We start from the raw sequence: 27807 nt of genomic DNA, 5'->3' as shown, positions 1-27807 counted from the left end.
ATTTCCAGAAGCACCACAGATTTAATATAAATTAATTCTGCCCATTAAAAAAAAAAAAGGAAGAAAAAGAAAAAGAAAAAGAGAAAAAGAAAAAGAAAAAGAAAAAGAAAAAGAAAAAGAAAAAGAAAAAGAAAAAGAAAAAGAAAAAGAAAAAGAAAAAGAAAAAGAAAAAGAAAAAGAAAAAGAAAAAGAAAAAGAAAAAGAAAAAAGCCCCCCAAAAAAGTGTATTTCGTAGTTAGAGCAGTTACTCCAACCAGCTCACATCTGCAGCAAGTGAAATAAATATTCCTGCACAAACAAACACCTGGCATATGTAAAAACAACTTCCTGGAAACGTGCCTTCAAAAACCAAACAATGGCAAATGGGAGCAAACTAAGCGACATGAAGGAACCATGAACACAGAGGACCATCTATTCTGTGGTAACTGGAGTCCAGTATAAGAACACTACCTACACCATGTAGCTCTAAGAAAAATACTTACCTTATTATTCTAAATGTCATTTTTTCTTACTCTTCTATTTGCTTCTAACCCCTCAATTTAAAATAAATGAATAAATAAATAAAACACCTTTGCTCTTTGAGATGACATTTCCAGCTCTTCTCACACACACATAGGTGCTTCTGTTGTTAAGATCAGTTGCAGAGCCTCTAACAGCAAAGGCTGAGGTGAGTGCTTCAGATGTCCTGGCTTGGGTATTGATTACTCCAGAATAATCTACCTGTTAATCACTCTTCATGAACAACCAGCAAAGCTCTGCTGAGATAACATGGGAGGGATTTGCTGTCCCAGTGGACATTGGTTGTGGCACAAGTCTGAGCCACACTGCCATCCACACCGGACCATCTCATTCCCCACCACTAGCTCCCTTCATCTGATGGCCTTTTCCAAAGGGGATTTGGGCTTTATAAAATGTGTCTCTTGGAGCAAGGCACAGAGATTGGGCTTTCAATTAGATCTGCAGTCACAGGTGAAGCACACAAGTCCGATCCCTCCAGCCCTTCCCCAGTGCCTTTGCACAGCCCAGACTGCAGCAAAACCCCACCTACTTTGGGCCTTGTACTCATTTTCATCTTGCAGCAAGATTCACTTAAAACAGGGTAGCTCTATATTTTTGTGAAGCCATTTATAGTTTGTAGGGTGGGGGGCGGGGGGCATGGAGATGTTTCTTTCCTTACTGCTTTCCTCAGTAAGTTCAGCTGAAGCCAAGTCTCAGAGGTTTGTTAGGACTGAAGTTGTTAACTCGACTTAGGAAGAGTTTGACAAGTCAGAGGCAGGGGCGGTTTGCAAAGAGCTGACAGGAAGAAGAGAGATTTCTAGCCAAAGGCTATCAGAGACCTATCCGAGACCCCGTTATGTAAGGGAATTCTCCAGCAGCAGAGATTTTGACAGGAGCCGGTACTGGAAATTGTGACATGAGCCACCTAAAACCCACTGAAGGCCTCGCTGGGGTATGTTTGGGGAAGGAAGTCTAGCAACAGAAATTGTTTGAGTCGGTCAGGGCTTGGTTTGGGGCCACACACTTCTTTAGGCTCTTAGGCCCAACACATGTTCAAACGCCCCCTGCCAATGCGTAATAAAACACATTTCATAAATTACTTCCTCTTGAATTTTGCTGAAGCTCAGCCCAAAGCTACAACTAACAATTTCAAAGCCTCGCCTCCCATGGAGTCATATCTCCTCAACACACAGCAGCAGAATCTCCGCGCTAGCTAGGAAATGGAGTGAGTGCTCACTGTTAGGCTTTTATAAGTCAAAAAATAGTGCTATAAAATGTTTTAACTGCTTCACTGGTCTGAGTAAGCGAGGTTTGATTCAGGCCTGAAGCACACAATGCAGCCATGGTTTGAGTTCAGACATGGAAAAGGTGAGGCCTGCAGAGCGTTGACATCCAACAACCCCTCGTGTATTTTCTTTTCAATCTCACAAAGCTCCTCGGCAGTGCTGACCCCTCTTCTTCCCACAGCCACCACTACAGACCAGTGTCTGTGGAAGCAGGAGAGCCAAATCATCAGACAGGGAGGGCAGGTGTAGCAGCACCCAGCTGGCATCCTGGCAGCATCCAGCAAATATTTGGAAGGGCTTTATTCTCCGGAGGGGTACTCCAGTAATACAGGCTCTCAGCACGAGCTGACAAAAACAAAACTTTACAGCATGTTCAAATGTTACAAGGCCCTAAACTTTCCAGCTGCTAGGAAGTTGCTCTGTGCTTTGTCAGTGCCAGATATCCCTGGTCTGCAGGGATGTATGTATTCCCCCACTGTTTTTTGTTGTTATTGTTGTTGTTCTTTTTTCCTTTTCCTTTTTTTTTGTTTTGTTTTGTTTTGTTTTGTTTTGTTTTTTGTAGATCAGGTTTGCCAGGGTAGCAGAAATGCCAGCACTCTAAGGGTGAGATTTGTTTACGAAACCCTGTCCCTTTGCTTCCCTTTACACAGACGGCTGTATTTTAATTTGGAAGATGGAAAGAGAGTTCAATAGGGAACAAACCCTTGGCTGCAGCTGGATTTGCAGTTCTCAGGGGTTCCTTTGCGAACTCCTGCAGCTGCTGCAACAGCTAGAATTCACACATCCCTGTGGCGGGATGAGAAGACCGGGGATAGCTCTGTGGGAAGCAAAGGTTTCTTCCACCACACTTTTCCTGAGAACAAGCAAACAGTTTGCATTTGGGCACCTCCAGCTGCAGCTCAGCACCTCCTGAGCATGATCGGTTGCCTCAGAGCATTTAGCAGCTTAAGCTGCCATGGAGCTGCATCCTCACAACCTTCTCCAGGGACGACCCTTTGCACAAAGAATTGAGGCAGACCCAAATCCATGCTCCAAAAGCACGTGGCTTCACTCAGCACAGAATGGGTGAAGTTCAAAGACAGATGGGAGCCTTTCCAAAAACACTCAGCTACCTCACTCACCCAAAATGCCAAGGTGCAGGTGTACGGGCTGCTTAGCACATCTCAACAACCACAGAGCAAATTGTGCAAAAGGCCAAGGCAGACATACAGAGACACCATTAAACCGCACAACTAGCATGATCCAGAGCCTGTTTTTCCCTCATTTCAGGGCACTCCAGCCTGCATCTGACCTTGCTTCTCTCCTTTTCCTTCATTTCGGTCGAGCACTGACAGCTCCTCCCTCTCATCCACAGATCTCTGCTATGCTAAGCCACGCAGCCAGAAGCCGGGCAGCTACTTCCTGGCTGCTGAGAGAATCAGGAAGGCGAAGATGATGACAAACTATCAACCAGCTACGGTTTCTTACTGGAGCTGAGGGAGTTTATTTTAGTTGTGTAAATTAAATCCCGCTCAGGGCATTTTGCATTCCCAGAAATTGAGTTATCCAGCACACATAACTTTTTTTTTCTTTTGCCTACTACAAAATGTGAATCTTTGCAGCAAATGGATTTGTGTGTTTGTGTGTGTGCATAAAAATGCTGCTCTGCAGTACTGCTTACGAAATCCCGTAAGCATCTACAGCCAGTGCAACTACACCATTAAACATCACACTGATTATTAATTTTTAGTTCTTCCCACAGTCCACTGGTCCATTTCCAGAAGCTACCAGCCCTCTTTGTCTTGCTGATCAGAGCTGCTACCCATACAATGTACAGTACAGCACCTTCCACATCTATTAAGACCTACTTGCTGAGAAAATAGTAACCACAGGGATTTATACGTCGAGTTTCTTCCTGGAACCATGGCAGTGTTCTGCTCTTTCCTAAGGCCTAACACCTTCATATCCTACAACATTTCAGTTTGTGAGAACGGACTATTTCCTCGAAAGCAGGCAGGGACTTACGTGCCCACCATAAGAGCCAAAGAAGCAGAGAGGGAGTGAAACTCTACTAAGCTGAGATCAGATGGAGGGGTGTTGAGTGAAATGACTCTGAAATTGCAAAAGGGGATGAAGCAGCAGAAAAACGCCTTCTCTTGTGTCATAAAAATGAGGCAAGCTCTGCCATTCTCATGGGGATAGTGCTCTCTTGAGGCAGGTCTGGAAAATGAACCCCTTTGGATCTGGGCCCTCCCCTGGTGCCAGAAGCACGCAACAGGGGCATGAAGCTGGAATTCAGAACTGTTCAAGTTGCAATTTCCTCTCCGGTTCTGAAACACAGTTAACATTCTGATACAGTTAACTTTGGGCTTCCAAAACCCTCTAGTGTTTCGGGAAGTTTCAATCTGGCTGATGCCGTTTGCAAAGCTACAAGTGACAGCAAAAACAAGCAGCCTCAAGGTTCAGACTCATGGCATGAAGCTGAGAGCTTTGCTCCCCACCAGAGCGGGTCCTGGAGCAAAGAAACAAACAGAATCGTGCCGAGTGTCAGCAGAACTGATGCTCCCTCCTACAGGTCAGAAGCACACAACAGGGGAAGAACAGAGGATCTGAAGGTGTCTGAAGCTGAAGACGACTGTACCAGAGGCCAGTGACCTCCAGCCAAGTGCATGTTGTCCTGGGAGCCAGCTGGACATAGTGAGTCATCAGAGCTGGGATCACGATGGTGAAAAAAAATGATTTCCAATGGTCCCACAGGTGCGTGTGACTCCATCTCATTTCCACAGGCTTCCAGACCAGCCACGTAACGCCCATTGATAAGAAAAGGGATAGTGCTGCCTGGAAAAAGGGCAAGGAAAATAAATCCAAACAAGGGGACCCAGCCAGATAAATGCACTTGGCTTTTCCTTGACTTGCATTTCACAAGGCTTCCTGAGACAAATGACTCCCTGGTTTTAATTTGGGCCTTGGATATATCTCCCGTAGCCACCATAGCTACCTCTACACTAGAGAACGGAGTGGTGTCAGGTGGCAGCTCATCACCACTGAGATGGTGAACCACCAGCACCACCTTTGGCAGGCGTTGGCTTTGGCCAGCTAGCACACTCCCAAGCCATTCTTCATTTCAGCAGCAACATTTTAAATAAATTTCTTGAAAAATCTGCAAATAAGAGACAAGCTGCTTGCTAACCCAGCACTCCGGTGTTCCAGCCCACAGGAAGAGCCTGAACCTCTGCCTAACATTGGTAGCTAATTTCCATGACAAGATAGAATAGAGCTTTTTTACACCCTACTCTAACCATAAACCATTTCTGAACTACTCTTTACACATGCCTGCCCCACACCTATCCCAGGAGATTGAGACCATGGCTCTGAATCAATAACTAGGTTTCCAGACACCAGTTATGCACCCTTGCAGCTGCGTGGACTGAGAAGTTGAGACTGGGAGCGGGTCAGGCTGGACAGAGAAGGCAGTGGGGGCTCCAGAGCAGGTGGGCAGGGAGGGAGGTGGTATGCATGCGCTAAGAGAACTACTTAATTTGGGGGCATATATCAGTTTCCAGAGGCTTACACAAGCCCAGAGCATGGGGAGCTTTGGCCAAGCTAGCACCAGGGAACTGGTGTTTATGAGGCCTCTAAAACTTGACATCTGAATATTTGCTCTGATTTTTGTAATGCACGTGTGGCTGTGCCCGAAACATACCACGAGAGGGAGACGGACAGCAAAGCTGAGCTCTCCAGCATTCCTGATAGCCATTAGCTAGAGAAAACGCTGCCAGTTGTTGCGCAGAGGAATGTCAAATAACAGCTTTCTCTAGAGAATTTTTACAGGCCAAAATGAAGGGGCAGAAGCAGCCTACACCAGCCTGGCTTTTGGTCCACTCTATATAAACCCCAAACTATTTCCCTCAGCAAACAAGTGCGAGATTGTGACAGACCCCTTGCATGCTCTGTGGTGAAACAGATTTTTCCACCCTGCTTTTGCTCATAAAAACGAGATGATGAAAAGCAACGTGGCCACAGACACTGATGGGAATAGACCTGCTGATGTTGCTTGTTCAGGCACCCTGCCTCCAGGACGTCTCAGCCCTTCCTGGCCAGAGGAGCTGCCTCCTAAATCAGCAAGCGGGATGAGCATCACCTCCCTCAATATACTGTGTTTTTCTCCCTCTCTTGCCATGCCTCTATTTCCATTCCTGCCTTTCCACCCTGCTACAGAGCAAAGGGCAGCAAGGTGGCCCAAAAAATGACTGAATGGCTGAGCCACTGTAATCAGAGGAACAAAATCCAGATGCAGAGCAGTCACTATTGTTATCCAGGGGCAACCTGTGGCCAAAACTGTTTAACATCTTAATTAATGACCTGGATGATGGGGTAGTGCACCCTCAGAAAATCTGGGGAAGATCCAGAACTGTAGGGAGTGGCAGGTGCACCAGGGGGTGCCATCCAGAAGGACCTCAGCAGGCTGGAAAAAGGGGTACTCAGGAACCCGGTGAGTTCAGCAAGGAGAAGTGCAAAGCCCCGCACCTGGGGAGGAACAACCCCAGACACCAGGACACGCTGCTGGAAAACAGCTTGGCAGGAAAACACCTGGGGGTCCTGGTGGGCAGAAATTGAGCAGGAGCCAGCAGCGTGCCCTTGCCACAAAGACAACTCCCTGCTACAGGAGAGATGGGGATATACCAAGCAAATCCAGTAAAGGGCCACGAAGATGATTAAGGGATCGGAGCACCTGTTCTAGAAGGAAAGGCTGAGAGAGCTGGGACTGTTTGGCTTGGAGAAGAGAAGGCTCGGGGCTCACATCTTATCAGTGTGTACAGATGTCTGTAACGAAGGCAGAGCCAGGCCCTACTCGGTGGTGCCCTATGACAGGAGGTCAGCTCCTGGGACTGCCTCGCACCCCAATGAGGGATGACAGGGAGCCCGCAAATACCACCTACATTTCACACGCCAACAGCCCAGCCTAGCAGGACTTTTAGCAACATACATATGTGGATTTGCGTCACTTTAAAGCACCTATTGGAGTGCAAGAGCCAGTGTGCACACTTAATCCACGATGTGCAACCAGAGCCAAGGAACACAGCCAAAAGCAGCAGTATAATGGCAATCTGCTACTGAGTGGTTTTCAGTGCACCTCTTGGAGGTAACTGAGCCTTGAGAGAGGCGTGGAGACAGAGCGTGTGAAGCTGGATGAGGGCCATAAGAGTGTCTCCTGGCAGAGCTGACGAGTTCCAGCGCTGCACCCAGATAACACGGCCAGCTCAGCTCCTGCCCGGTGGGGTGGCACAGTCGGGGATCGTTCAGGCATCCCTCCAAACAGCTCAGGTACTACGTCTGGTTGGGATCCAACCACCAAACCCTCTTCTGACAATGTCAGCTGAGTTCAGTCCAAGAGGCATTTTCAGAGCCACCCTCCTGCAGAGCACAGCAGGCAAAAAACAAAAACAAAAAATAAAACAAAACAAAAAAAGTCCACCATCGACCTGCCTCACTGGCATGAGATGAGTTATGCCATGTATTCAGCCTTCCTAAATCACACAGGATTTAGGTGCCAGACACAAACCCCAGCTGCCGTATCCTCCTTGTCCACCAAGTGGTCTTCATGGGTACCTAAAATCAACAGGCAACTCAGTAGTCAGCTGGAAGTGTCACCTGCATGCTCAGCTTGCACAGCATTATGTGATCACCTCAGCTGGAGCTGGTGTTTCACTCCCAGGTAGGTGGTACCCGACAGATCCGTAGCAGGCACATGGCATGTCTTTGTCCTTTTGGACTCTGTTGTTTTAGTCTCCCCACCTTGAATCTCAAACCCCCAAAAAACAGAAGCAAACCTCACAAAGAGGTCTGAAAAGCGGAAGCCCAAAAGACAGGAGCAGCTCAGCCTGGGGGTCGGTGGTGGGCATCCACTTTGGCAGGGACTGAATTGCACGTGGGACATCTGGCACCTGGGACAGACCCTCCCCATAGCTGGCCCTCTGCAATCCAGTGAGCCCACCAAGTGGAGCTCATCGCTGCTCTGCCCCCAGTTCTCAGCGCAGGCTGTGCCAGAGACCTCATTCCCACGTAGGTATCAGCAGACTGTGATCCTGTTAGCTATTAACCAGCTCTTTGATAAGCTGAACAAAGCATCAGTCCAAGACATCCACCCCACACCTGCGATCCTGTGGCTTCTTCGTGAATCTCCTCCAGTGTGTTGACCTCTTTAAAGTGCCAGAATTGGATGTGGTGGCCTTGAACCTGGTCTGCTGGAGGAAAAAAGTGGCTGCCGAGCCTGCAGAGCCACCGCACTGCTCTGCAGATGGAGGTAACACAGCCCGACAGCCATTCCTGCCTGCCCCCTGAGCTGCAGCCCTTTCACAAACAGCAGACCAAATGCTGTTTTTAATGACACCGAGGCCAGGCCTGAAATAAGAGAGATGTGAAGTCTAAAACTCATTCCCACCAGCCTGTCCATGAGGATCTCCCAGCTGAATTACCCACTGCCTCTCCCTCCTTTTGAGATGCACGGATTCATTCTATTAGAGAGAAAGCTGAGGCAGCCCAGGGAGAAATGAACAGTAAAGGGAAAAAACTACTGAAGTGGAGAGAAGCATCTTCCCCTGCAACACTTCCTTGCTTCACATGAGTTATTCTGCTGGGTACAAAGTCAGTGGATGGCAGCATCTGGCTCTCACACCAACCAGTGCCTGGGAGATCAGAAACACTTACTCATGCAGCAATGCTAAGCTGACAGCCTGCTCTTAGGAAGGGAAAAGGCATAAAAAGGCATCCAGTCTCCTGTTAAAAACATCTCCATCAAAAGAGAGACACCCTGGGAATGAATGCAATGAGAATAACATCGCGTCAGCTCACGCAGCAGATGCTGTATTTCCACCGAGCTGGAAGCAAAGCCGTAAAGCTGGAGGGCTTTTTTGGTTCAACAGCAAACCACTGGTCCCTGCACTCAGGGGAAGTTGCAAGGGCACTTTTCTAAGCTGTCGCTCTTCTAGGGTCTTAAAGTGAATTGAGCTGTGGTTGAAATTAGCCTAACAGGTTCCTTAAGTTCACAAGCTTTTTCTCTGCCCTTTCTCCTATAATTCATCCTCTCAAGACTTCCCTCTCCAGCTTCATCTCTGCCTTTCACGGCTATTTCACAGCCTTATAAACCTCTCAAATATGCCACTTCTGATAGTCCAGATTCCTCTGAGAGCCATGGAGGCCAGGTTAAAAAAGAAGGAGAATAACAAAAACTTGAACTTCTCAAAAAATGGTAAAAAATAATAATATATTAAACAATGGAACCAGGTCCTTCGCTCCAGTGTGTTAACAGAATAGTGGCTCCAAAACCCACCCAGAAACAGCTGAACTCAACAGGCTGCAAATTGTTGTGGTGAGTCTGAAGCCTCCACAGAGGGGACATCTCAAGCAACACTTCTGCTGTTGGGTTTTCTTTCTCCACTGTAGAGCCAACAACGTTTGGGAAGCAGGGAGGGATGATGAGTGGTCCTGAATGAGGAGATTAACGGCAGAGAGGTCTGGATCAGGTACACTGAGAGTTCACTTTGAAGCCTGGAGTCCTTCTAAGTGATGAAAGAGGGGAAAGGACAGAGTTAATGGAGATTTAGTTACAAGAAAACATCAACAAAAAACAAACCAAAACAACAACAACAACAACAAAAGCAGCAGGGAAGAGGACATTTGGAGAGGCTGCTGGCAGAAGACCAAGGACAGAACAAAGGAAAGGTGGAGAATTCAAGAGGGAACCTTCTTGACATTTGTTTGGAGCTCACAAAGTGGGAGGAGAAACAAACTAATTAGTAATATCAGGACAGGAGCCGTGCTAGCCTATATAAGCTGGTGGGGCATTTTCTTTTCCCCACTCTCTTAGCCCTGCTTTCCTTCTGTATCAGCCAGCAAAGCAACAGCTACCCCAAGCTCAGCCAAAAGGTAAGACTGCATTGTTCCTTCCTTTTAATGTACAGGAAAAAAGGTGACTTACTGACTGACTTACCTAGATCTTTCTCCCCAAACCCCAGAACAAAGAACTTTTAAAAAGGCCTCCTGAACGCGGGCAGCTAAGGCTCAAGAAGGCGGCAGAGGCTAGGGAATGTCACAAGAACTTCACTTATTGAGAATTTTCTAGCAGGCTGAGGATTTATTAGTACTTCCTAGCATGTTTGGCTGAAAACTTTGAGGGAAAAAAAAAAAAAAAAAAGGAACTCTTTAACATCTCCTTTTCCTGCCTTTCTCTTCCGCAAAATGAAAAATACCCAGATAGCAATAATATGTAGTTAATGTGATACTATCTCTGGATCTCTCTGTGCCAGAGAGACAGATCTCTGAAAATTGAATTGGGAATGCGCTTAATGAATATTTGAATCTGAGGGATGAGCTTCCTTTTGAACTATTGCTTTGAAATGTGTCTTCTGTGAGAAAACCTGAACTTCTTTTTTCAGTGAGGGTCAAGTGCATTATAATCTCTCTGTTTCAGTGAGTGTGCCTGTGCAGTCATGTGTTCCTATACATAACATAACACTTACCCGGCTTTATTAAACCCCTGGTAACATTACTCAGGCTATGCTGGAATCAGGGTTGCTGAGAATCTGGCCCTTTCCTCCTATTGTGCTCGGATGCAGGAATTCCTTTAAAAACATGCTGCACACAGAGCTGGCTGCCTGCACGCTGCACGGCACCAATTCAGAGAATGCAAGATACAATGACTGTAATTGTGCAGTTCCTTGGACACACAAATACCACATGGCAATTTAAATCCCCTTGATTTACAGAGAAACTTGAATTTTGTCAGGGAGAGAGGAAAAGCACAGAAAGAGGAGAAAGTAGTACATAACTTCGCATTTTCAGAGATAAGACCCAATACCTAGAAACACAGGCACCAATTTGGAAATAACTATTACCTGTGAGTCCAAAAACAATTAGCCAAATAAAAGTCTCAATCCCTTTCCCAGCTGCATGCACAGCACCACTATTACCACGCATAACACATAGTGACCATGTGCCAGGGCTTGCCTCAATTTCAGCAAGTAAATAAAACCTATTTGCAGGCCAGATGTTGCAGGAGGGCAGCACCAGCAAGAAGTCTGCTGTGCTGCAGCTTTAATGAGGCATTGCTGAGATGCCGCAGGTGTGGCGTGACATGGAAGGAATACACACAAGGGGAAGAGAAATTGATTTAGGGAGACACAAAGTTGCATAACATCAGTGTTTTGCTATGGGATATTCATTAACTCTCAAAAGATAATTAAAAAAAAAGTTTCCTGTCCCTCTGACGACTTCATTTTCATGCAAAAGATTTTTTTTTTCCTACTCTCAGTGGTTCACTTCATAACCTATACAAAAGTACTTAGATAATTTTAGCTGCAAAATGTGTGTGTACATCCTTATTGAGAACGGCAGTGAGACCTTTACGCAGCAGCACAAAGACCTCTAGGCAAGGGGAGGCAGCAAACATCTCGAATCACTGGGGAGAAGCGTAAATGCCCCAAATCCAGCTCTCACCCACCACAGTACACCATGGAAAAAGAGTTTTAGGTAGTTACTCTGCACTTGTAACAGAGCACAAGTCAACACTTGCTGTTACACACCAGCACCAGGAGCCCCCACTGAATTTCCAACCAAATGCATGTCTGGAGCACCTCTCCCTCCAGAGCTCGTGTGAGATCACGCAATGCACTTCACGCTGTGCATCCGAGAGCAGAACCTATGGTCTTAAGAATCTGGGTTCAAAAACCACTTTCAGAGATTAATGGAAATAAGGCATGAAAAAAATAATAACAAAAAATCCTCCCCTCCTGCAGAAGTCAAGCACTCTGTTCCACCAGAACAGTTATTTCCATTTCCCTTCTTTGTGCACTGAGAAAAAAAAGATCGCTGACTAGAAACCACATGATAACTTAACTCCGGTGGCAGGTCTTCAAAAGACCTGCTGCAGACTGGATTTCTTGCAATCCCCATCAGAATACACACATTTCATCTGAAATTAAATTGCAAACAACACATTCTTAAAATTATTTGAACATCTCCATGATTCTGGGATGAGACGCCTTTATCCTTTCTTAAAGAGCTGCTTTTGCCTACTCTATAAAAAAAGGTAATGCATTAACAGACCCTTAGTCAGAACATACAAGGCAGCTAGTGCTTCTTATAGTGACACAAGTAATTAAGGGGCCACAGAAATTCTCTTCCACCTCAGCTGGTGCCAGTTTCCACGTGTTTCACTGATGCTTTATACTTTCTTTGGATGGCTAAGTAGGAGTAGTGTAAGCACCCCATGCTCTGAGTTTCAGGACAGAAGGGAATTCCCAGGGGAGGACTGACATACCTGTGCATACTTCCTAATTTGTGACCATCTTTCCATTAACTGCATGAACGGAAAATGCAAATCATCCAGGAGGGTTGGGCAAAATGAGCTGATGCAGCAGGAGGCAGCCGTCATGCTGTGCCTGGGGTGTGATTCGGGGCGGCAGTGAGGCCAATGGGGCTGGACCTGGAACTTTATGCTGTCACAAAGACCCCACCTGTCAACCAGTGTGCTAATGATTACATACCAAGCTGCTCTGCAGTGATGGTGGGGTTTCATAGTGATTTCCTTCCCTTGTAGCATATATTATCTGATAGGGAAGATGAATCAATGTCCATGTTATCCCTCCAATAGCCCACTCTTGAGAGACACATCACTTGGCAGACAGGGACAAAATGACATGATTTTGACCAAGAAACGCCCATGATAACCCCCAGAGCATTCCAATTGTAAATATTCTGGAAGAACAAATACACAGGGCTTGGACACAGCCTTCACCAAGGGTGCAGTTCAGGCCAGGATGGTGGGAGTGACTCACCTGGCCTTTTTGCCATGCCAAGTGCATTGAGCTGACTTCATTTCTGCCCATGAAAACCCAGAGAAAAGGAGGTACCTACGCTCAGATTTGCACAACGCAGTGCTGCCTTATACAGTATCCACGCCAGCTGCACAGCCCACGTCAAATACTTTCGATACTGGTAGAAGGCTTTGCATCTCAGAGGGGCTTAGAGCACGCAATTATTATATGTCCCAGGGTAAAAATTCCTTCGCATAAGAAAGGAATGAAGCTCTACTCAGACACTCACTGCAGGAGAAGTCCTTTTCATTCCCATTCATTCTGGCCCTGATGCAGTAAAGCACTGAATTCATGTAGCTCCTCTGGGAAGTTAAACAGGCATTTAAGTGCATTCCTGTGCAGTGTGTTTTGATGAATTAGGACCTCCAACACAACCCCTTTTTCCACTGTGTGAACAGAGCAGACAGTGGCTCTGACACTTCTTGTGCACACACATTATGTCCTAGAACATCTCCAGACTACTGTGGTGCAAAAAACCTCCAGCATGCAGGGAAGCATTTCAGGTGTGCTAGCACTGGACATGCAGCAGCTCTCTGCAAATGCAATTGTAACAGCCTTGCTTTTAGGAATTAGCACCAGAGAAAGCCTAAGTTCCACAAAGAGGAAGATTCCTTAAATTAAAAATGTAAATGCACTTGAATGAATGCACCAAATGAAGAGCATTTATCTTGGCTGGAAATTTTGATTTAACTGAAAGTGCATCCAATTCACTTATTCCATTATTTCAGAATAAAATATGAGAAAAGCGAAGGTTAATGAATCAAGGTAATGAATTATAACTGAGCTGGGAAAAAGCCCTCCAGCACCAAGACACTGTCCCTAACAATGCTCTCATCCTTTTCTTCTCTTTCTCCTCTAGCTAAGCTCCTTGCCTTTGTGCCCTATCCCAATGCAGATTCCACACTCTGCTACACTGGTCCTGCCTTCAGCCACTTTCACACACAACCCATCCTTGCATGAGCTGGGCCCTCCCAGAAGGCATGAAGTGCTTATTTTTATGTATTAGTTCTGCAAATATTTACTACTTGGTGAAATGTCGTTATCAGCCCTCCAGCAACACACAGCAAGGGACTGGCCAGGGTGTACATCCACCACCCATTCCCACAGCCAGACTCAGAGCTGCTTCACCACACACCAAGGTCTGCAGGGTAATGCCCAGGGGAGAGGCTGCTTCAGCCCAACTACTCAGCACCTCTATTTCTGAAGTGTGAATTCTCTTCCCCAGCTGCCAAGAAGTCACAAGTGAGTCGAGGACTAACTGCAAGACTTATGTGCTTGTATCATCTTATTTAGACTACTAACCCACAACCTAAATAATTTACTTATTCCACAACCTGTTACTCACTGGGGAGAACCAAGGCAGCTCTGGTTCTGTATTCATTCAACACTGTGTCTCGTCTTGTGTTTTCTTTGTCTTGACAACTACCCAGAATTAGTCTTACTCTTCAGGAAACTGAGTATACTCCAGGGAAAGGTTTGACTGCTTTTAATTTGCTGACTTCATATTGAGAATTGGCGCTTAAACAAATAACAAACCAGCCACCAGACTTTTTTTTAAAAAACAAAACACAACAATGTTTACAGTTAGATGCAAGTCTCTGAGCCACATACCTGAATGAAGCTGTCTAGAGCTGTATGAGGTGCCAAAGTGCATTGCAGCAGCTCCTGATCCAAAAGACATCTCCCATATGGCACCCCGTATCTGCCAGCCCCATGTGGATGCTCCAAACACCTCACCTAGGCCAAAGCACCTCTATACCGTGCTCTCCTACCTTATTTAAGGCTTGATACGGCATGTCCTAAATTTAATAAGAGTCTTTTCATTACTCCCTGAGGGTTTCTTATTATAGGCTGTGGTCACCTGTCTTCTCTTATGTTGATGAAGAAAGGTCGGTGCAGACCACCTAGCACGTTACGGGGCAGAGGGCAGAGAGAAGGCAGAAGCACTTCCAGTATGATCTCTAATTTCTTAAATCAGCGCTGGGTACTTCTGAAGACAGAGTAGACAAAAGTAAAGTTCAATGGAGCAGAAAACAATGCGTGTATGCCTACGGGTAACTGAGTAAGGCTCCATGAACAACCCTCAAGCTGAGCCCATACCCGTGAGAAAGGTTGAACTGATCACCGTCGGTGCCTGTATAGAGGCATAAACCTATACCCCATAAACCTAATGTTAGGGACCTATTGTCGATGGCTGATGGATAAGTTCAAACTGGAAGTACAGGTTAAGCAGCAGGGAAAATGTAATCAATCACTGAAGCAGCTTCTCAGGTGTAGGAAAATCTCTGACCAAGTTGAATTTTGAGGTGGGCTTCCACTTCTGTGAAGCCAGTGTCTGGTAATGCCACCCTGCTCTTCTTGAATTCAGCCCTTACATCGAGAACTGCTTGATTTCTGGAAAATGTGATACGGCTGATCAGGGCATTAAAACCAGGTGAACCACCACTATGACACAAGGCTCAGCACTTCCTTCTGGTGTTCAAATCTATGGCTGCATGAACATCTGGAAGGACAGCACAGGGCCCCAAGAGAGCACGAAAAGAGGATGCGCTCATGGAGACACAGGAATCAGGCATTCAGACTAAGGATTTTCCTCTTTCAGGCTCCAGCATAACATGCAATGAGCAATAATGTGTGGTAGAGCGAATAAGCAGGGATGAGTAAGAGGCATCGTAATGAACATGTTTGTTTTTCCTTGAATTCCACCACAGGGTCAAAACCTCACCATGGAAAACAGTGTTGATGTCAAGACAGAAAATAACAGGGAAAGAAAACCAAGAAAGCAAAGTCCCTTGAGCAAAGGTGGAAAGAGAATCTGCAGAGCTGTTGGGTACATCACAGGAGACATGAAGGAATTTGGAGCCTGGCTAAGAGGTAAAGCTACTTTGCCGTAATTAATAAGGTGATTCCAAAGAAGAATTATACCAAAGGAGTAATAACTAACTTCTCAGTAATGGGATTCAAGTTGAGTAGAACAGAAACAATCTCTGCCTTGATTTATGTCTTTTTAGTGAGGAAAGTTCAGCTTTTTTGCAGAGAGCCACATACTACTTAAATCCTGAGGATGGCTGAGGTGACATTTACCTCCCAACACGCCATGTACAAACTGAATTTAGTCCCACAGAACAAAGCCTGGTATGCTTATTCCGTGCCCTGCCATTCCTCATAACGTTTCCTCCCCTATCAGCTGAGCAGTTTCTGTCAAGCCTAATGCCACTGTGAAGCTAAATTACACACAGGTAAGTGTGTTTGGTCCCCATAATAAATCAGCAGCAGGATACACACACAATTTGCCATCTGAGGCACAAATATCATAAATTAGCCAGTTCATATGAAGCTGGTCCGGGGTACTTTATAACAGGGGACTCTGGCAACCACACTGTTCATCTCAGCTTTCTAGCTGCAAGACTTCAGTATAGGCCGTAATAAATCCCAGTCAGGTTTTACAGTCTTGTTGATTCATTGCTTCAGTCATGCTGCCAAGTTCCACTGCCAAAATTGTTTTTGAGTTTAAAAAAAAAAAAACTATCCCAAATCAGTCGCATCTGTGCGTTTTTAGTTATTTTTATTGCTTAATTTGATCTCTTCCAGACAAGCCTATCGTGATCCAGTTTATCGACTGGGTGCTGCGTGGGATATCCCAGGTGATGTTTGTCAATAATCCCCTCAGTGGGCTTATCGTAGTAGCTGGCTTCCTGGTACAGAACCCATGGTGGACGCTCACAGGCTGTTTAGGTACAGTGGTCTCAACCTTAACAGCACTTATTCTGGGCCAGGACAGGTAAGTCCATCCTTTGTCCCTTCAAAACAAAACTGCCATGTGTTAAATAAGCACGAAAAGCATGAATTTAGCCCTAGCTAGAGCTGTTAGGGCCAGGCAGATCTTCCCACCAGCACCGGCTGCATCTGGTCCATAGGGACACTGAACACAACCCCTCCACTGAACATATGTCCCATTCCTGGAGGGGAACAAGGTCAGGTTGGATGAGGCCCTGGGCAACATGAACTAGTGGGTGGCATCCCTGCACATAGCAGGGGGTTGGAAATGGGTGACCTTTAAGGTCCCTTCCAAACCAAGCCATTCTGTGATAACTGCAGAAAGAATAGTTGGTTCTGAGGGGACACAGGACTCTTAGTCAGTGTGAAGCTGGAGGTCGGTCAGTGCACGAGCCTTGGCAGGTCATCGTCACACAAAGTCACATCTGCATGGGGAGGGAGGGAGGGAGGGAGGAGATGATGCACGCAAAGCACCTGCAGGGGAGAAGATTTCAAGACAATTGTTTTCTTCCCACAGAGCAGCCATAGCAGCAGGTCTGCACGGCTATAACGGGGTCTTGGTGGGACTGCTCATGGCAGTCTTCTCTGCTAAGGGAGACTACCACTGGTGGCTTCTACTGCCAGTAGCACTGGTGTCCATGATGTGGTAAGTGAGACATCTCTTCTGCTTCTTACTCCAGTCCCAGTGTTTCCTCACTGAGACTGAGCCACTGTATTTTTATGTGCTATACAGACTACAGTAAAAAAGAAACATAACTGGCATATATATATGTGCTTCTAAATCTGGATAATTATTTGCACTTTTAAACTTGAATGTAATCCCAAAACAAATAAAACACTCACATAATCACACAAATAAACCAAACGGATAAAAGGAAAATTGATGGTTGATCATATGTAATTCAATGCCCTTAACGTTAGCCATATTGCTGTGACGCATTAATTCATTTTTGTCTCAAGAGAAGCATTCCCTGCTATCATCAACCACAAGCATTTCATCTATTTAAGCCACCATATAAAAGTGTCATGAAAATTTACTTCTCTGGGCACAAAAGCTGCTCAGGGATCTCAAGACATGATGGTTGATGCTAATGAAAACAAACAAGCAATAATACTTTACTCGTACGACACCATAATCTGCTAGATATTTGGACACTTGAAATTTTTGAATGCTGATCTTTGGTCCCCTAATATCTAGTTGGAGATCACTAGACCATGCATATCATCTGTCTGCCTGAAGTTCGTGTACTGATATATTCACTTTAATAAGCATACCTTTGATGTCAGCCTTTACTTCTGATGATCCTGATCCACAAGCTTGAACAAGGACACACAGCCTTCCTTCCAGGTCACTTAGACCTGGCACTGGTGTCCTATATTCAGTCACTAAGTACTAAATAATAATAATAAGTCACTGAGACTGGTATGGGAATAACTCCATTAAATCTGTGGATCCTCCACACTTTGGACCCCTTAGAGTCACCAAATTCACTGTGTATCATTAAATAAGACAGCAGGAATCTGTATAGTGCTAACTGACCTGTGGAGGGCAGGGAGTTTGCTGAGCTCCTAGTGAGACCATTTTGTTCTTCTTTCAGCCCTGTTTTCACCAGCGCTTTAGGCTCAGTCTTCTGTAAGTGGGATCTGCCTGTTTTCACCTTCCCTTTCAACTTGGCCTTGACCCTCTATCTGGCTGCATCAGGACCGTACAACCTCTTCTTCCCTACAACCATCATTCAGCCTGCAACAGCAACACCAAACATCACCTGGACAGATGCTGAAATGTCAATGGTAGAATTGCATTCATAAAACATTGCATTTATAAAACAGCTATTATCCAATACATAAGGGTTTACTCCAGGAATTTATATTTTTGATTGCTTGAAAATGAGAATCTTTTTGGTATCTGGTATCTTTTTTTTTTTTTACAGTTGTATCTAAATGTATATATTACCAGCTTCAAAGAGCCTCTGCAGTCTAATTTTCCATTACTGTGGGTATACTGCTCACCACTCCACAGCTAAAGCTACGCTGAGGCTACCAGTTGACTCATAGGTTATTTTCAATTTTCTACACAGAAAGGATTTTTAAAAATGCATCAAAGCACAGTCTTTCTGATAAGGAATGAGCAAGCGGATATTGCCACGACAAAATTGTTATAAACTTGGGTGCAGGCGTATGTTCACATACTTTCAGTTAATATTCAGGTGGGACCTTTCCAAAGAAACACTTTATGCTCTTGCGTAGCACGGTAAGCAGCACAGACACTACGGTAAGCACTTTCCCCTAAGGCTCAGTGGACTATTTTAAAGGGTTCCCAGGTGTGATTAAGGAAGTTAATTGACACTGAATAGCAATCCACTCTGATAGCATTTCTAGAAGAACCTTTATCATGACATAAAGTTTTATGGGGACTGTAAATGAAGTTCCATATGGATGGGACAGAACATTTCGGGGAAAAGTGTCTCAAAACCATCTCTATAGCTGCAAACAAGTTAGGCTCTTCTCGCCTGTCCAAGGGGAGGGCACAGCCCTCTGGGATGGACCGCTCTGGTCCATCATTTTCTTCCCATCCAAGCCACTATTTTCACAAAACCTCCTGAAACAAGCACAACTTCTGTATCTCGGTCAAATTAGGTTGAAAGCAGCCAACAAAACTAGGTTTAAAACAAAACAAAACACCAAAGTGGATAAAAAACTGCCTTTTTTTTTTCCTCCCCATTCACACAGCTACTGCAATCCATTCCAGTCGGGGTGGGTCAGGTTTATGGCTGCGACAACCCCTGGACTGGGGGAATTTTCCTGCTTGCTTTATTTATCTCGTCTCCACTCATCTGTCTGCACGCAGCAATTGGATCAGCAGTGGGGATGCTGGCAGGTAAGGATTTGATTTGTGTCACAGCTTTCTACAGAAGCACAGAGAACAGAAGAGGAAGTGGAGTGACTGGAACATGTACAGTCACAAATCTGTTTTCCATTGGAGAATGGCTGCTTGAAAAAAAATACCCACTTCTGTTTTAAGAATTCTTTTGATTGACTTCCGCATTCTCTTACCTCGTTTTATGACAGTGGAAACCTTCAGAGGAAAGTAATGCATTTTTGGCTGAAATGAATTTCTATCCTGAAATACTTCATTTCTGGATATATTCGGGTGCTTTTAGGAGCAGCTTAATAAAAGTCATTGCCACGAGTCTGAATGTGCAGGCCTCAGGGACACATTCAGAGTTCAAACGTACACTTGCTCACTCATATGTCTTCTGGTGAAACCATAAGGCCAAATTCAGCCCAGCAGCACCAGGGAAAGTCCACAGTGATTGCATTAGACTGAACAGGTTTAGTCCTAGACCCTGGCAACGTGACCACAAACAGGAGCTCAGCATACACACGCAGGCTTGAGCCCTCAAAAACTTGGGTTTGTGCCGTTTCTCAGCTGCTTTTATCTCTTTGGCCAAGGAATGACACATCTTTGACTTATTTTACAGCACTGAGCTTAGCAACACCTTTTAGCAAAATCTACTCCGGCTTGTGGAGCTACAACAGCTCCCTCTCCTGTATCGCCATCGGAGGCATGTTCTATGCGTTCACCTGGCAGACACATTTGCTGGCAATTGCCTGTGGTACGTACCCTATGGATTTTCACTGCTACCATACTTCCCTTTGAAACGAGATAAGATGTGTTGCTGCTAGAGGTGGGCTGAAGCCAGATGGCCACCTCTAGGCAGGCAGATGGACTCGGGCGAGACTGACGAAGGTCTGAGGCAGGTGTTGGAGCTATTGCTCTAACGCACCCTGACAAAATAAAAGCAGTGAGTTGACTTCCAGCCAAGAGCTGTGCTCAAAACAAAAGAAGCAATCGGTGGATTAACTAATACATTCAAAATTAGGTACTTAGCTTTGAGATTAATTGCGTTCATTGAGAAAACTGGAGCTCAAGATGAATCTGAACCTGAAATTAGACAACGCAGCTTCCCCGGTCTATGGAAATGGATACCAGAGGCTAAGCAACGCAGAATGATTGAAGAATTATTTATAAGGCAATTCCATATGAAATTTCAATATCACAGGGAGCTGGGAGTGAAACTATTGCTCATTCAGTGTGCGTATAAAAAAGATTTAGCTCTGTATCTCATTGACCCACCTTCTAGCCTTAGAGGCAGGAGAGATGGAAGGGTTATTTTCCTATTTAACTCCATCCATCAACCTACTTACTTTCCATGCATGTTTCAGAAGCCTCTGTTTCTATAGTCACACTTTTTATCACTCAGTCTTTTTTGTTTTGCCCTTTCCATGGGTTTCAGGTGTTGCAGGGGACACTGGGCAAGGGACAGATCTTTAAGAGGGGCCTGCCCAGGCATTGCTATAAGCAGTGGCTGAGCTACCCAAGGCAGTGTGAGAGATGTTTCTCCTTGCTGGTCTCCTTCATGCTGAGAGCAACTGAACTCACCAGGAATTATCTTTCTTTTTCACAGCGCTCTTCAGTGCCTATCTGGGAGCAACAATGACAAACATGTTGTCTGTGGTAAGCAGGTTATTAGATGATAAAGGCTTGTTTACAAAGACAAATTAGAACACACTCTCTATTTTCCTGACTTGTGAGGCAAAATATCGAGGCTCAGATCACAACTCAGCCAAAGGCAGGGCAGATCTAGGTGAGGGAACATGATCTGCCCAGGGGGTGGTGTGGTTCCCACTTAAACATGGCACTTGCAGTCATTACTTACCAGTCCTCATCCTAGGAGCCTGCACGAACTTCCATAGATCTGCCCTCAACAGCTCTGGAATAATTATATGGCTATACTTTCTGCCTGAAGTGACTGAGAAAAGGTCCTTCCACATGGGTAACACCACAGATTTGGTTTAATTCCTTTGCCCAAGTGCCAAAAGGCAGGCGATGCAACAGCCCAGGGTAAAGACGAATGTTTCTGTATCCACTCCCATCTCAGCTCCATCCAAAATCTCTGCAGATGCACAAACAGAAGGCATCCTTCTTGCCAGAGCCAGTAGGTTAATGCATAATGTCAAGATCTCAAATTCTGCTTCTCCAGGGAGATCCTCTTTGCAAAACCAAGTCAAGACTTCCTTGAGAAAGCTTATTCCAAGCTGCTTGGCTCTGAGTATTTTTTTCAGGACTGCTGGTGGACCAAACAAAAGACAAATATATAGTAAATATGGGTTTTGTTTTTAATCTGCAGTTTGGGGTGCCATCAGGAACCTGGTCCTTCTGCTTATCTGCACTGACCTTCCTGTTAATAACCACAAACCACTCTGCCATCTACAAGCTACCACTCTCCAAAGTCACCTACCCAGAAGCCAACCGAGCATATTACCTGAGGGTGAAGAAACATCAGATGTCTTGCTGTGATGTATAAAGACCCAAGAAGAGAGATACTTTGCAGATTATAAGGCAAGAGCACAAGGTATTCCCCCTATAAAGTCAAAAGACCAGAAAAACCTACCACCTTTGAATGAAGAGACTTTTTCCATCACAATCTTTTGTTCTGTCCTGATTAGATAGAGCTGTGCTGAGTTGGAGGGACCTTTCCCAAGGCTAATCTGTAATGATTTAAAAGCACATATGCCTGAAAAGATGCTTGAATTTTAGACAGTGGGGAAATGACTTAAAAGTCAAAAAGAAAAATCTGTTTGTGACATACAAGTTAGAGCAATCAAACATAAAGCAATAAAGAGCAGAGCATCTCTCGGCATCTGATGGGACTCCTAATCAATGGCTAAACCCAGCTTACCACAGCAATAGGGTACATCTTAGGGAGCTTCATAGTAGCAGAGAACTGGAATAGAGAGCACAGTTTGCTAAGTAGAAAATAGGTGATGAAGAAATCTGCCTGGAGGATCTTGAGCATGGTGGAGAAAGATGTGAATTAACAATCATCACACGCGGAATGGACAGAGATGAATTGCAGACAGTGTTGCTAACACTTGCAAGACTTGTGGTAAAATCACAATAATGGTGGAGAGGGGGTAGCTATAAGCCCCAGCTTTTGGGTATTGAAGTTTGCACTGGGTTCTAACACTTCATGAAAAAATTGTTTCAGACCCACACCATTGCAGAGAAAAGTCTGTAAGCTCAAGGCCAAGAAAGGTGATACCAGTAAAAATAATCTTTTTCTATTAAAAAAAAAAGTGTCATGATTTTGTGCTTATCTCATGATTTTCTGAATTACCCAAACTTGGTCACAGGCTCGCAAGGGAGAGGACAGCAGCAAACCACTGCAGTTCCTTCCCTATGCAATGGAAGGGCCCTGTTCAGCCCATGCATAAGCAGAAATAATGAGCGTATCCTGACCTCCCCCTACACCGTCCCACCCGGTCCATGAAGACCAAGCAGCAAACCAGCATCCTGTCCCAGCCTGGGGCTGCTCTGCTGCTTCCCTCTGCCCTGCCACAGGCAGGGGACAGGCTGGGGGCTGGTGGATGCAGCAGAGCCTGCAGCAGACCAGCCCCGTGCCACCTCCACCCAGACTACGGGGTCTGCAGGTTGGGAAGGAGGATGAGGATTTGCACCCAACAGCGCTGGTGGCCTCACGGGGTGTTCACTTGGCCACCTCACTCATTGAGAGACTGGTTTTGGCCATAAGACTTTGTCATCATCATCCCTTACCAGGGATACCAACTAGAGAATATGGGCCTGACGTCTTCACCACGAATACTCTCCTCCACGCTCCTTCAGTTTGTATTAGCCTGTGTACTTTAATGTTGTTCCTGGTCCTCTTGTGGCAGAGGAAAAAAGAAGTAGCTTGCAAATCATGCCACTCCTGATTTTTGAGGTTGGGAAAAAAAATGTACTTTTATGAACATGACAAAGATTTGAGTGCAAAATATTAGGGATGAATTGTTGGCAGCATTTTCTGATGAAACATTGCATTTTCAGCTGTTTGACAGTACTGCTGTATGACTGATGCTCCAGAGATTGCTTGCAAAATGTGCCATTTACTGTGCTTTATTTGATAAATATCTACATAATATTGTGTGGAGCTTTTTGTTTGTTTGTTTTTGGAAACAAAACAGTATCTCTTTGAGGGGGGTATATATTTTCCTCTCTTTTTCATTACTAAGCTCCTCCAAAGGGAGGTTCTCCCTTAAATTACATAAATAGCTGAGAAAAAATTGGGAAGTAAAATTATGAAATCTAAGTGGGAGCGTAGATATTTAGGAAACCTCCAACTTCTGCTCGTTATACTGCTTTATACTTCGCTACGCTCCCGTATGCTCGAAGGCAGGGCGCTGTGCTGCAACCAGGACTGGAAAGCTCCCCCAGCCCAGACCACCAGGACTCAGCCCTAGGGAGGTCACTCACACTCTAGCCTGGGGTCAGCGGAGGGCCTGTTCTGGCCAGGGGATGCACCTCACCACTCGTCAAACCCTTCAGAAAAAGGTTATCTTGTAGTGTCCCAGGCCACGTGTGCCCCAGGGGGGAAGGCCACTAGCACAAGGGGCTAAAGGCAAGGGCTTGGTTTCACGCTTCTGCCGAAATCTGCACTCGGGTAAGAGGACACACTTTACAACCAGTGTAAATCAGCAGATTTTCTCCGTCTGGTGCTATTTCAGCTTGCTGTTGCTCAGCAACAGAGCTGTTTTAGCAGCACTGTACAGGAACCACAAGCACAGAACAGAAAACAGCAGAAGATGAAGGCCACGTCTCAGCCTTTGCACATCACTGTTTTTCATTCTGCTCTACCCAGAGAGTTCAGTCTCCCCATCTCCCCATCACCCCATGCAAAGTTACATGGTAATTCATCATGTGTAGCATTCAGAATTTGCATATCGTGCTTTTGCCATTATCATTTATAGCAGTCTTTGCCAAAAAAAAAAAAAAAGCTAATTTTTCTTATTATTGAAATGTTCTGTTTAGTGGTTTGGTTTTTTTTTCTTTAAATAAATGCTACTCTACGTCCACAATTTTTTCAAGCAGCCTTTTTGCATTCTTGTTTTCGACACACACGTGGGAGGTATCAAAATCACAGGAATTATTTACGCAGGGCAGAGATAAGGAGGGCAGTGTGAACAAAGACGACCTTAGATAAGCAGTCACAGGATGCTGGGCATGGAGCAGCGGCTGTTTGCCAGCAGAGCTCCCAGGTACAAACCAGCACCAGGGTGAGTGCCCAAGAGGCCAATATTTAGCCCTGCAGCGAAGATGCTAAACCCCTGGTGATGCTGAGAGAAGGAATAAAGGAATAAATGGTCATCCCAGGAGACTTGGAGAACAGAGCCAGGAGGGGGTCGCAGAGGCAGGACCAGCACCAGGAGGTTGGAGTGCCTCCTGCAGCACACCAGCCTTTAGGTGCCTGGATCTGGGGTCAGGCAGCCATACAATCTCTTATCAGAGCCTTCGGGATTTTTGTTTGGTTTTGTTTTTACATGAAATATAAACAATATAAAGAACGCTCCTATTGGTAATTATCTGATCTTTTGCACCTTGACCTTTAGCACAAGGGATAGAATTGACACAGAGCTCGGCCACAACTATGACTATTTCACCTGCTAATAAAGATGCCAGCCCTAAGGGAGCAGGGGTGTGCATTCAGATGAAATCCTTGGCTATTCACCTCTCTCTCTGAGACAAAGTACTGCAAAGCCTACTATGAATTGTTAGACACAACGACATCTCTCTGGTGGTTTCTGCCTTGCTACAGAAACATGCCTTCAGCTGGTAAGGACCTTTTCATGTTACCAGTAGTTCACCTTCCAGGAGATTTTGAATGAGAGGAGAACTCTCAAAGAGAAAAGACTCCAATGGTTTAAGACCTTCACTCTGCTTTTTCTCAGAGGCACAGACAGGCCAAGGTAATTAGTTTCCCAGATCTGTAACCTGCTGGTTCTGGGCATCACCCAGGGCGCTGCTAAAGCAGGATGCCAGTGGGAACCAGCCCATGCTTTTCAAGCACCAGGGGAGGCTGAAAGGGCAAACACGTGACAGGCGCTTGTGTTGCTTCATTTCCTACAGCCTCAGATGCTGGGGCAACAAGATCCAGCCTGAGACCGGATGAAACCTTGCACACACAACCAGTATTTCCAAGTGCCCGGGGGGGGGGGGGGGGGGGGGGTGCAGCCTGCAGGCACAGAGCACATCCACCTGCCCGCAGAAGGATTGCTCACCACGCGTTCAAATGCTCCTAAGTGAGCAACAAGGTCAGCCCTGCGAGCAAACAAAACACCTGTGTAGGAAAACACGGCACACTTGCACTGTCAGAGCAATTCTTTCCACTTTTAAGGCCTGGTGAGGTGAATAAGATTTTTTTATTTTTGTAAGTAAAATAAAACCACATGTGCATGCGATTGTAGATTTGGGGCTTTAAATGCAAACACATTCCAAGAAAACCTGTAATTCCCTTTCTTTTGCCTATCACAAGAAGACGGACTAGAAATGGATGGGAACCGTGGGCTTGGAAAAACATCAAAGTACAACACCCCCCCCCCTTTAGATTAAACATTCTTGGATCGTTTATCAGTCTAATCGGATAAGGCTGAGATCAGTGGGAGGCCAGGGATCAGATCTGTTAGTTAGCATAATTAAACACATGATACCAGGAAAAGTGTGCCCCCAACACAACACACTAGGAAGCAAAAGAAGGAATTTCTTTAAGTGGAATTTTCCAGCAGCCTTTACAAACGGTCCCAGTGCCCTGGCCGTAAAGGAGCTATAAACCACACTGTAGTGTATAGTTCTGGTGGGAGAGGATAGATACCCTATTAAGAAAAATCAGCCACCGCAGCTTCCAGTGCAGCACAAAGTGTCTGTGACTGGTGAAGTTTGTATTCCTTGCGTTATAGGGCACTGGCCAGGCTGTTGTACCACATGGACAGATCGAAGTGTGAGGCAGCCCAGCAGCATAGTTTTCAATGTTATAGAAACTATTTTAACTATCCTAACAACAGATTGCTTCTGACTTTAAAGCAAATTAAATGAAAGGAAAATAGGGATTCCTTCTCTTTATCTTTGAGCTTTCTTTCCTGTTGAAGTGTCCATTCCCATAATCTCACACTTCCCATATTAGCTGCTTATGAGACACAGAAAGAGCAGGATATTTACAGCTGCAACAAAACCTGAGTACAGTTTCTAAGAAGAGGAAAATTACAGACCGATGGGAACAAAACCGGCCTCCTCGGTCCCCTCCTGCACTGTCACTGCGAGCTGTCCTGGAATTCACTCCTATGCACAGGGTGGGACTTGCTGCCCTACAAGTAACCTTCTGCAAACACAACATGGAGTTCTTTGTGCTCAGACATTAAAACACAAACGGGACTTTCAGCAGTCAAGGGGCACCTTCACTGCTGGTCTCTGAAAATGCTGTCATCCCATCTGCCAGCCCTGCTGAACCGGCCACTCATCTCAGCAGCTGAACGTGTAAAACTGGTCAGTGAGATGTTGTTAGCAGTGATAGATATAAGTAGTCTGTGTAAGATCTGGCTCTCCTGACCTGATTTCTTCTCTCATTAGCAGGGCAAGAAAAAAATCCCTGCAACTGGAATTACTACGTAATTTTCATTATACATTCCCAGTTACACACCGTCTTTCCTTTGCTCTCTGTCCTTTCCACGAGCTCCATCTCCTCTTAACTTCTGCTGCTTTCACACATTTTACACTCGATTCCATTTTCTGCCCTTGTTCTTTCTTATCTTAGAAGACACACTGCCTTAACCTTAGACTTCCAAATACAGACAACACTTTTCCTTTTCCTTCCCTGTTTTACCTCCTCTGGCTCTTCTGCCTCTAAATACCCCGTCTTTACGTTCTGGCCATCTCCTGGGACATCTCCCTTACCTTGGTAAGCCTTTAACCTCTTTTACCCAGGGCCCTGCTCCTGCAGCCCTCTGCCCACTCTAGCACCAGCACTGAGGTGAGCTGGTACTGCTCACGGACCAGGACTCCACTGTGCAAACAATTCCACAAGCACATAGGAAAAGAAAAAAAGAGGAAAAAGGGGAAACTGTTCCTGCAAGAGCGCCCAGACTGGTCATAATGCACATCTTGTACCACACAGTGCCTGATGTCTCATGTGAAAGGGAACCACAACAGACAAGATCTCATTCTAGCTAGTATACGATGATTGCTACGTGTGTTCTTGAGCTTTTTGAACTATTTTATGACTTTGCCTTTGCTTTACAATTTTAATTGCAGCAATACTGGATGTCAGCTTTGCAAAAGTTGACACTTCCAGTCTGCAGACACTTCTCTTTTCAAACTTCAGTTAAAAGACAGAAGCAGCAGATTAAAAATGGACAGATACATAGCTGCACATAAATCATATGCACACACGTTATACACAGGTGCATTTGTAGTTCTTTAGACTCTGCACTAATTCTGTGTCTATTTCAGTTATGTGCAATGCTTTCCTCTCCTCATGTGACAAGGAACACCTACAGTGAATGGC

The 27807-nt window shown here is 45.4% G+C and overlaps 1 protein-coding gene across 1 annotated transcript in view; it reads left to right on the top strand.

Annotated features, from left to right (window-relative positions):
* Nucleotides 1–24323, top strand: part of SLC14A2 (solute carrier family 14 member 2) — a 142060-nt gene extending 117737 nt beyond the window's left edge. The window contains exons 10-19 of the mRNA XM_040541066.1: nt 13497–13553; nt 13863–13879; nt 15349–15511; nt 16229–16418; nt 16932–17060; nt 18013–18205; nt 19145–19292; nt 19897–20031; nt 20884–20933; nt 21607–24323. Of these exons, the coding sequence (XP_040397000.1) occupies nt 13497–13553; nt 13863–13879; nt 15349–15511; nt 16229–16418; nt 16932–17060; nt 18013–18205; nt 19145–19292; nt 19897–20031; nt 20884–20933; nt 21607–21783 (1259 nt within the window). The 3' untranslated portion in view covers nt 21784–24323. The remainder of the gene's footprint in view (nt 1–13496; nt 13554–13862; nt 13880–15348; nt 15512–16228; nt 16419–16931; nt 17061–18012; nt 18206–19144; nt 19293–19896; nt 20032–20883; nt 20934–21606) is intronic.
* Nucleotides 24324–27807: the final 3484 nt, after the last annotated feature.

The sequence above is a fragment of the Cygnus olor genome, chromosome Z (genome assembly GCF_009769625.2).
Source record: "Cygnus olor isolate bCygOlo1 chromosome Z, bCygOlo1.pri.v2, whole genome shotgun sequence".
Classification (NCBI taxonomy): domain Eukaryota; kingdom Metazoa; phylum Chordata; class Aves; order Anseriformes; family Anatidae; genus Cygnus; species Cygnus olor.
The sequence above is the reverse complement of the archived record's forward strand: the minus strand, read 5'-3'. Positions and strand labels throughout refer to the sequence as shown.